Source organism: Pyxicephalus adspersus, chromosome 6, assembly GCF_032062135.1.
Source record: "Pyxicephalus adspersus chromosome 6, UCB_Pads_2.0, whole genome shotgun sequence".
Classification (NCBI taxonomy): domain Eukaryota; kingdom Metazoa; phylum Chordata; class Amphibia; order Anura; family Pyxicephalidae; genus Pyxicephalus; species Pyxicephalus adspersus.
In genome coordinates this window covers 7,732,160-7,742,565 of record NC_092863.1, presented here as the reverse complement: position 1 = coordinate 7,742,565, position 10,406 = coordinate 7,732,160, and the positions used below count along the sequence as shown (strand labels likewise).

Sequence of the window (10,406 nt, the reverse complement as noted above, 5' to 3'; positions counted from 1 at the left end):
GCGGTGCCCCCCATTATGATGCTGTCCCCAGGTGGGCGGTGCCCCCATTATGATGCTGTGCCCAGGTGGGCAGTGCCCCCCATTATGACGCTGTGCCCAGGTGAGCGGTGCCCCGTGTGATGCTGACTCAGCCCCCGTGTCTCTTCCAGAACAGCCGGTGTTCTCCCGCTATGATCCGGTGGAGTCAGAACACAGCCATGGACGAGGAGGATGCGATCCGGGAGATGTTGGGCTCCTGGGGGTTGCCCAGCCTGGACCCCCCGGGCACCCCGGTAAAGGACGGTATGCGGCGGGAGATGAGGCGGCTGGTGAGTTTCCGGGACTGGCCCTGCCCTGGCATCGTCTCCCCCCAGCAGCTGGCACGGGCCGGGTTCTTCTATCTGGGGCCCGGGGACCGGGTGCAATGCTTCTGCTGTCGGGGCATCCTACGGAGCTGGGAACCCGGGGACCAACCGTGCACCGAGCACCGCAAATACTTCCCCGCCTGCCCCTTCATTCAGGGCAGAGATGTGGGCAACCTACCCCTGGCCGGGGCTACAGACTCTGTGGACGGGCAGATCCTGGCACAGCTACAGAGAATGCCAGAGGGTGAGGAGGAAGACTGGCAGGCGGTGTACCCCGAGCTCCTGGAGGAGAGGCAAAGACTGGGCACCTTCCACAACTGGCCCCAATACACCGGGGTCACCCCAGAGCAACTGGCAAGGGCTGGCTTCTTCTATACTGGTATGTACAGGGGCACCAGCACTATAACAAGAGTATGTCACTTGTGGCCCCAATGTTGGGGATACTGCACCCCATTTATACCCTATGCTGTATTGTACCCCATAGGTCACTGATGGCTCTTCATCCAATGATGGTATTGTACCATATAATACCATATTGTACCATGAGAGGGGTATTGTAACCCCATAGGTCATTGGGGACTCCTGGACTCCCAATAATGGGAGCATTGTACCCAATAAACCACTGATGGCTCATAGAATAATGTTAGGGATATTGTACCCCATAGGTTACTGAGGGGATCTGGACACCAATGATGGGAGCATTGTACCCAATAAGTCACTGATGTCTTAAATGTTGGGGATACTGTACCCCATTTATCCCCTATGCTGTATTGTACCCCATATTTCACTGCTGACTTCTAGACACCAGTAATGGGAGCATTGTACCCAATAAACCACTGATGGCTTCAATGTTGGGGATACTGTACCCCATTTATCCCCTATGCTGTATTGTACCCCATATTTCACTGCTGACTTCTAGACACCAGTAATGGGAGCATTGTACCCAATAAACCACTGATGGCTTCAATGTTGGGGATACTGTACCCCATTTATCCCCTATGCTGTATTGTACCCCATATTTCATAGACGGTTCTTCACCCAATTATGGTATTGTATCGTATAATCCCTGATGGCTGGCTCCAATGATAAGGGTATTGTAACCCCATAGGTCATTGAGGGCTTCTAGACTCCAATAATGGGAGCATGGACTCCCATTGATGGGGATACAGCATCCAGATAATTGGTAGTATAGTTGCCCATAATGGCAATATTGGAACTAATTAAGTTACTAATGTATTCTTTCCTGCAATGTTGGTGAAATTGTATCATTGCCAATATTCTTCATGGCAACATTGTAGCAAAAAATGTTGTTCAGGATCCTTGCACACCTAATAGTAATATTGAAGCATATTGGCCTCTGCTGGCATTGTAATGTCTCGAATCCCATGATGGCATTGCCATTATTTTATTAATGTGTTAAATTACCATGCTAGCTCTGGGCCCCATGATATTATTGTATTTAAGATGCAGATGGTTAAATGCTTTTAGTATAGCTCCTAAATGCCCATAATGGCAAAATTATAGCTGCTCCTATCCCTGATGCCTCATGTCTATGGTCTTCCCAGCTGCTAGTATAGATATTGAATAATACATATTAGAGGGTGGATTTAGTGAGCAAAATTGGTCTCTGCTTTGATATACAAAAATCCCAGTATACACATTAAAGGCATGCTGGTAATTGTAGTTCATGTGACCTCTGCCATGCAGTAGTGAATGGTTTAGTTGATGCAGCAAGTCCAGTGACAATGGGATGGTCCTGTGCAGGTCAGAAGTCACCAATTCACACAGCCATACACCTCTCCCTATTAGAAGATACCAGAGCAGGAACTTATTGTAAAATGTACAATCTGCTCACAATGTACTGACAATAACAAGAGCTGTTTGTTTCCTGCATTTCTAACAAAGCTGCTAGAAGTTTGTAAAGGTTACAAAGAACTTGTGATGCCTTATTGGTTATTGAATTCCTGCATACAAATGCCAGGGCACAACACAGAAATGCAATGGGGTGTTTTAAGTATGTGTAACCTATGCATCCATGTATTGGAATTAAACTGTTGACTTTGTTCCAGGACAGAGGGATAATGTCCGCTGCTTCCACTGTGATGGCGAATTAAGGAATTGGGAAAGGGGAGATGACCCCTGGAGGGAGCATGCAAAGTGGTTCCCAAGGTGAGTCACACTGGAGCCAGGGCAAATATCCCAGGAGTGAATGTATGATGTATGAACACATCCGCTCTGAAATTCAGATACAACCAGTTCCTTTTAGATGCCTAAAACATTTTTAATGCTGAGTAACTTTCCCTATGCACATTGCATGCCCAGCCTGAACTTTTCAGATCTTGATAGGGGAAAGGTTAAGACTCCTTGCTTTTAGGATATCTGGAGCCTTCCTTAAAGTTCCCCTCACTTCCTTTCCTGGTAAAAAGTATTTTTATAAGGGGGATAATCTGTAGGTGTGCAGTCCCTCTTGTTGTTCCTCCCCATAGATTAGCATGCTCAGCAATACCTGAGCAGTCACCTGCAACCACCACAACTTGCTGAGGTCTGTACCTATAGATTACCTAAGTGATCAGTCAGGCTGGATTGTGGCACCTGAGATCTGTTACCCTATTCTGATATATAAATGGACAGGCTTGTGATAACAGAAGTTCTTTATATCGTAGGTGTGAATTTCTTGTGCAGTCCATGGGACCAGCATACATTCGTAGCGTGCAAGATGCCATAGGCAACAGTCCCGAGAATTTGGTAAGAAACCTATATACTAAAAAGATTGTTTTCCTGACAGTTGGTCTAGGAAGCCTGGAAGCTAGAATTGTTAATGCTCATGATTTAAGGATTGGTGATTTCCATACATTTCTATTCCTCATTATCCAAACTTTCTTTACAGCCCGAATCCCTGAGGACGTCTGAGAGAAGTCCCAGCACACAAAGCGGTAAGTGCTAAGACCAGATCTGTGTGCCATCAGAAGCTACATTTGTTTCTTGGTATAACTCTTGAAACAAGTACAACTTAAATAAATTCTTAACATAAGTCAGGTAGGATGCTGTTATTTCAGGTATCTTGCTGTTCTCTGAACTAGTGCAGTTAAAGCATAATGCCTTATAGATGTATTAGGATTTAAACTTTATCCATTTATCAGTTATTGAGGTCTACAAAGTTATTGCTCTTGCTTTGCAGTCCATTTAGAAAGCATATTACACCTATGGTGTTGGCGTATTTTTGGGAGACTAAGACCATTGGACAAGGTTTCCAACTTTAATCTCTTTAATCTAAACATTCCACATTAGGAAACAATTTAATGTGCTCTGGGTCTAGAAATGTGCTGCTGCAACAAAATAGTAAAGTGATGGTATACCGTACCTCCCGTACACCTAAACCTTTTGGTCTTCCTTACCTGGAAAATGTTTCTTTCACTTAAGTTTACTGCATCTCTGGATTTCCTGCAGCCTTTACAGACATGCTTATATTAGGTGATGGTGGCTGGACTTTTTTTGTGATGGGGAAGACTATTGAGCTGCCTGTTAAAGCAAAGGAATGACAGGATGAGACAAGTGTTGGCAACAGCTTTAGGAAGCAGGGCTGTAGTTAGAAAACTTTGTATGCCTGCAAAAATGTATTAAGACTCCACAGCCTTGCTTAAACAAAGTATTTAATTTCTGGATATAGATAAAACCTACTTAAACACATTTGCACTTGCATTATTTTGCAAAGTCTCGAGTTTCTTTAACCTTCTCCCATGTTGTAATGCTGGCATTAGTCTGGCTGTGTAAGTGTGATATTGCTTAGGGATCTGTGGTGGCATTCTACCAGATTATTGCATCAGAGCTGGTTAGCTTCATAAGGACTTGTTTGTTCTGCCTATCCAGTCCCCAGTATTTACATACCTGTCACACAGCTCTGCCTGGATATTATACTTTAGTTAGGCAACAGATTGATCCCTCCTTTGAGCATAGGGAAAGGGAAGCAGCACTGGGGAGACTTCTTTCCCTTTCCTCCATGCATAATTCCTATGCTGCTTCCCTCATTACCTCTTGGCTTGGTAGGGGACAGCAATACATAGATACCAGGTCACACTGTGAAAGGGGACTGATGACTGAGATAAGTTACTATTTCTGGTTGTAGAACTTCAGCTTGCCTGGTTTGTGTTCTCTTCTGAATCCCTGAGAATGAGTATACAGCTCAGGTGTTCAGTAATTACCTGTATGATTGTTCCAGGTGTGTGACTGCAGCTACGGACACCAACACATCAGATTTATATCCAGGAATCTGTATTTAAATCATCTGATTTAAATGGTAATCCATTGATTTCTGCTTTGGCAGCTCCTTTCATTAATAGTTCCCCTTTAACACTGCTCAGCTTGAGGATGTGCAGAGATGCATTTGAATCTTTTAGATAAGCTGGAAATACGATAGAGGTAATAGCGGGGTCTCCAGTGCCATAATCAGGATTCTAAAACATGCCTGGCTACAAAAACCCTTGACATGACTCCTACATTTCTAATTGGAAGTATTGTAGTGATTGCTTCTGTAGTGGAACTGATTTGACTAACGCCTGCCCTGCTGGTCCCTTGCAGATTCTCCAGGACGCTGGCAGGACTTTCTCCAGTCGTCCATAGTTCAGGAAGCCTTACAGATGGGCTTTGATGAGAACCTGGTGGCCAGTGTGGTGCAGAGCCGATACCTGCTGCTTGGGACCCCTTACAGCTGCCTATCCGAGCTGGTCACTGAACTGGTGGATGATGTAGTGCAGGCAGAGGAGAATGTGCCACAGATCCAAGGTACAGACCCCAAACCTTAATCACTTTACAAGTTACTTCTGCCTGCTATCTTTTTTGGTCATTTGCATTAAAGCTGTGCTGATCCATTTAAAAGGCTATAATAAATCTAAGTGACCAGTCTATGCAAAGGATTGTGCCGTGAAACTGTAATTAGTGCTGAGCTTGTGAGTGTTTAAACAAACTCCAGGCAGATGGTTATATACACATCCAAGATGGCGCTATTACATGCATTTCCTATTTTGTATTTGTCTTCCAATCCTAGGATTTTTACAGCTGGGCCAGTCCTGCGATTTATACAGCTCTGCTGAATGGCATATCTCACAGATGGGGGCAGCAGCTGATTCTCTAATATTTCCTGCCCCAGTTGACGATCTCTAAGCATGCATTCTTTAAAATCTGACCACCCAACTGAAACAAGATTATCATGATGGTCAGCCATTTCATTAATTAAGCCATTATTTGCTTGGCCTATAGTGAATATACTGGTCAACAACATTTTCTTGCCATTTTCTTGAAATAATGACCTCAATTATAACCTCATAGAAAACAAATGAAACATGACAATCAAACTAAATTAATCTAGATATGCCTACATATACAAAGTTACATTTTTGAAATACTTAATGTTAATCTATTCTATATTCAGGATATTTATAGAACTAATCGGTCATTGAAATACAATATATTGAAAAATCCTTGGCAAGTGAAGAGATTTTTTTGTTGGGCAGTTATTAAACAGTATTTGCTGCTAACATAATATGCAGCGCTATACATTAAATAGGGGTTGGAAGAGTGACACAAGGAGGACCCTGCCTAGAAGAGCTTACAATCTAAGTTGGGGGAAGTAGCACTCAATAGGAGTGGTTGCACCCCTATAAATGCCTTACCATGTTCTCATGTTGACAGTTGAAATCCAGGCAGAATGGGCATAATACAGAAGGAATGAGCATATTGGTATTTTGCTAATCTCTCTATTCAGATATGAATGGTAATCAACTCCTGTAATTTGAATTTATCTGTAATAGACCAATCATTGTGGTCTCCTTGTACAGGGTGGTCTGCAGGCTCCTGCCATGGGTAGAGCAGCTGGATCCCTCCTAAAATTCTGCTTTCTGCATGGACTGTAAAGCATAATGGGGTCAATCACTTTACAAGACATATGTGCTGGAGTTTAGCTTTAAACCATTTCAAACCTCATTTTCTGTTCCTGATTTTTAACTTGTCGTCTTACAATGTTTTGTAATCATTTATCCATGTCCTGGTATAGATATGAAGCTGCCTTCAGCTGGACTCTAATATTAGGGTTCCCCATATTAGATGTTTTGATTTAAATCCTATTGTCACTTTTTCCAGAGCCTACTCGAATTCAGGAAAGTCCTGCACAAAGGCCTGCTTCCCAGGCCCCCAAACAACCAGGTAAAGTTTTATCATTGTTTATGTAAAGTGAAAACATACCATAATTGCGATGTTCAGGCTTGTATATTGTATGTTGGGTGGTTGCTTGCTTCTTAACATGGTTGCTCTTTCCAGAAACTACACTCAGTGCAGAGGAGCAGCTGCGACGTCTGAAGGAGGAAAGGATGTGTAAAGTCTGTATGGACAAAGACGTGTCAATGGTGTTCGTTCCTTGTGGACATCTGGTGGTGTGTATGGACTGTGCCCCCAATCTCAGACATTGCCCCATCTGCAGGGCAACCATCAGAGGCAGCATGAGGGCCTTCATGTCTTGAGTTGCATGGCAGGTGAGTAAGATGGGAACCTTAGGTTATTTGGTTCCATTTACATAGGAACAACAAAGCTTCCACAAATTCAGGTGTCATGATTCAAGCATGATCGGTGTGAATTCAGGTCATCGGTAATCATGTGGTTCCAGAAAGTCTAATATAAGAATTCATGGAGCAGACAGCCTTCAAATCTGTTTTTCAATTTACATCTTCTAGGAAGTTGATCCTTGGCCCTGTAGTAATGTTCTTAAATGACCTCTTCAAATTGGAGGTTTTAGGTATACAAATGATTTAATCTCTGGGTATTAAGAATTCATGACTTGCTGACTGTCATCTCATACGGAGCTTCAGTTTTTTAGCTTTATCCTGCACCCAAAATTACTAGGGATTGAATGGCATATGATCAGTGGGAATTCTTGCAGGTCAGCCATAAATAGGCCATCATTGTACAATTGTGGCACCAACTAGAACCCTCCATAGTCGGTGATCATATGCGATTCAATCCCTGATAATTACAGGTGCCCATCACTTAGTTGGATAGGAGCAGCTGGATGATGGTTTACTCCTCACACTAAACTGTATTACAGGTTCAGCCAGATTCTCCATTACTGGATACATAACGTGAAATTGGTCACCTCGGCACAATGAGCTGGAAGCCTCCAATTCCTGCAGATTATACTACACAGGGCTACAAAACGGCAATCTTATCAATAAACATAATGAAGTGGAAGTGTGATCTTCTTTTTATGTTCCTGTGAAAGACTTTGTTCCTGAAGCCATCTTTTGTAGTCCTATCTTTTACATTTAGACAATGGCTTTTTGTAGCCATCTTGTATAACTGAACTATTTATGATATGGTATGCAATAAAGTATTTTTGTTTACAAAGACTTTTTATAACTTCTATGCACTCACACAGGATCATGACCTTTGGCCTTGCTTATAATGGGCATTTGCTGGGCCAGAAAGGGCAGTTTGTAAGTTTGTAACATCACTTTAGATGTGAATTGGTTCATTTAGGAATTAAGGTTTGATCCAGTCCTATGTCAGCTCCCCCAGGGATTTGCTTTTTAGACTGGAACGGTCTGCTTAGTACATTAAAACTTGCCCAAAAATATAAAATGCAGTTATGCACATACTGGAGCTGTTACTGTGCTAAGAAGCTTTGATAAGCTAATATAATTCAGAGATGGTCGCTTTTAAACACTGAGGTACATTACCATGTCTGAGATATGCAAGGACCAAACACCTAAATCTACATTTAGAAGTCCAAATTCTCCAGCCTACCATAAATCACATTTGATGCCAACCTAATTTACTCACCTGCTCACTCTAATAATTGAACATGCAGTTATCGCCAATGATTCTGCCTCCAAAGTACTTTGTTACAAGACATACTTGGTGTTTTGGGTTTATTAACACCCTGCGTTACTTCTCCTGGGTGTTATGATCCTACACTTTGTACTTTTCTCTGCATCATCCAGGGCTGGGAGGTGAGCAACACCTGCACATTACTTGATTGACCTGAAGACCTGGGGGAGGGTGGGGTATTAATTTACAGAGGACTTAAACCCATAGCTGGCCTTGCAATTTTTAAAATTCTAGATTTACTCCATGGAGCAAAAGCCTCCTAAGTAAAATGGTCATGAATTGGTCCCATGTATATGGTATTGGCGGGATGAACCTTGCCTCTTACAGGGTCTCTAAGGTTTTATAATTTACTCATCCAAAGAACACAGCTGACTTAATCACTACCAGTGCAACACCTGCTGCTAATTCTGAATATACCAGTACAGACCTTACTTAGCTGCAACTGATGAATTTATTATAAAGAATTCTGATTCCCTGGATATAAATCTGATATTTGATGTCAGTAGTTGCAGTCACCCACCTGAAACAATCATACAAATAACACGATTACTGAACACCTGGGCCAGGGATTCAGAGTAGGAAATGAAAGGCTGTGGAGTAGATCAGGCAGGCAAAATGGATATTGTACAACTAGATCAGGTGATGGGTCCTCTTTAGAATTTACTAGACTGCTATACTTGTATGTGACCACTAGAGGGGAGTATTGCTATGCAGTTCGGGTTCATGCTGCAGCCTAGAATGCCCCAAATTCTCTCCATCTGCTATACTTATGTATGACATTATTGGAGGTAATGTACAACTCTTCAAAGTCTACTAATAAAATACATGTCCCAGGAAAGAATAGTGTGATTATTAATATATTACCGGAAACTAATGTGACAGTGTGCAAATGAGCCTGAGTCTCTTCTATTGCTATGCGTGTCTCAGTATCGGTCTATTCCATTCGCAATTTATTTCTGTGTGGACCCTGGCCTGGGCACAATGTGCAGACTGGAATTCTGATCTCGCCAAAAAGTCTATAAGAGACCAAAGTGCCCCGGAAGGTTTAACTATCTAGCATCTAATGCTAAAAAATCAGTTTTAAGTGGACTCATCTAGAAATTTCTGTTCGCACACCACCACATTGCTCTCATGCACTATGATATATGATGGCATCCTTGGCTTTATTAATTCAAACAAGAAAACATTCCATTTGTAATAGAGACAGAGATTGTCCAGCCTGCAGCTGGTTTTTTGTTCTAGTCATTGTGCTGCCACCTACTGCCAGACATGGGAACTTACATGGGAACTCTAGTGGTCTTTAGATAGGTAGGTGCACCCATGTGAAGTATAACTATCACTGTACATGTAATTCCTGCCCTGCTGATTGCAATGTTAAAGACACAAGCAGCCTTGGCTTTATTCATAGTAAAATAATCACCTCCTTGTTCCCCCCTTGTTGCACATTTATGGCTACAGACTAAAGAAACTCCCGCCTAGAACTGCAAGATAGCCTGTTGTTCCTGCATACAGACCTGCTGACAACCTTTCCAGAATCATTATTAACTTTTATATTAATTCTACCTATACCCACCCTGAGCACGTCTCAGTCATCAGATCCAGGCAGGACAAGCATGGGGTCTGACCAGGGACTTCAAATGTGCTGAATCAACACAATCCCCACATGGCTCAGCCAATGCAGGTCTATTGGTCCCCCTACAATGATACCCATGGATAATCTGGAAGTATGGAAAACATGACATGCTGGGACTGGTTGGAAGATTTATGACAATACTAGCCCTCTCTATGGTCAGCACAGATTATTACATATTTGGGGATAAGTGCTGCAGAAGTGCTTAGGCTAACTGGCACCTAGGCCAACAGCATATGCGATGGACTTGTGACTGATCTCCCCAAGAAAATGCTGCTTCCAGGTACAGGTTGGTATTCTTAGTGTTTCAGGAAATATTTGGATAATCCCCCGCACCCATTCCACAATCACGGCTGGTAAGATTATTGTTTTACTTTATAGTGACAACTTTTATTAAACCTTAAAAAAGAAAAAAAAAAAAAAAATGTAGTTTTTGGTTGTTGGGTGATGGCTGCAATTTACTTCTGGGGTATACCAAGGAAGGGTTTTACATACATTTCCAAATCTGGCCTAGGAGAACGGGCTTGGATGAGGGCAGGAAGAATTGGGCATTGGCCCAG

General features: G+C 42.6%; 2 protein-coding genes across 3 annotated transcripts in view; one reads left to right on the top strand and one right to left on the bottom strand.

Annotated features, from left to right (window-relative positions):
- Positions 1–104: 104 nt before the first annotated feature.
- On the top strand, positions 105–7,735 carry BIRC7 (baculoviral IAP repeat containing 7). Of its 2 annotated transcripts, XM_072414414.1 has the most exons (8): positions 105–723; positions 2,414–2,513; positions 3,008–3,089; positions 3,232–3,277; positions 4,920–5,123; positions 6,477–6,539; positions 6,654–6,865; positions 7,435–7,735. In XM_072414414.1, the coding sequence occupies exons 1-7, from the start codon at positions 120–122 to the stop codon at positions 6,851–6,853; spliced, it is 1,299 nt and encodes a 432-aa protein (XP_072270515.1). In that variant the 5' UTR covers positions 105–119; the 3' UTR covers positions 6,854–6,865; positions 7,435–7,735. The 2 variants fall into 2 exon arrangements, with proteins under 2 accessions (XP_072270515.1, XP_072270516.1); XM_072414415.1 differs by lacking the exon at positions 4,920–5,123.
- A 1,552-nt stretch (positions 7,736–9,287) lies between these two features.
- NKAIN4 (sodium/potassium transporting ATPase interacting 4) overlaps positions 9,288–10,406 on the bottom strand; it is a gene marked incomplete in the record, with an annotated part of 38,249 nt that continues 37,130 nt past the window's right edge. Inside the window, 1 exon segment of the mRNA XM_072414413.1 lies at positions 9,288–10,269.

What these genes read in the sequence shown, in the direction of transcription:
- BIRC7 (XM_072414414.1), top strand. Translation starts at nt 120, where the DNA reads ATGCTGACTCAGCCCCCGTGTCTCTTCCAGAACAGCCGGTGTTCTCCC. An exon ending in CATGCAAAGTGGTTCCCAAG is followed by an intron (nt 2,514 to 3,007) that starts GTGAGTCACACT and finishes TTTATATCGTAG; the next exon opens with GTGTGAATTTCTTGTGCAGT. An exon ending in AAGTCCCAGCACACAAAGCG is followed by an intron (nt 3,278 to 4,919) that starts GTAAGTGCTAAG and finishes GGTCCCTTGCAG; the next exon opens with ATTCTCCAGGACGCTGGCAG.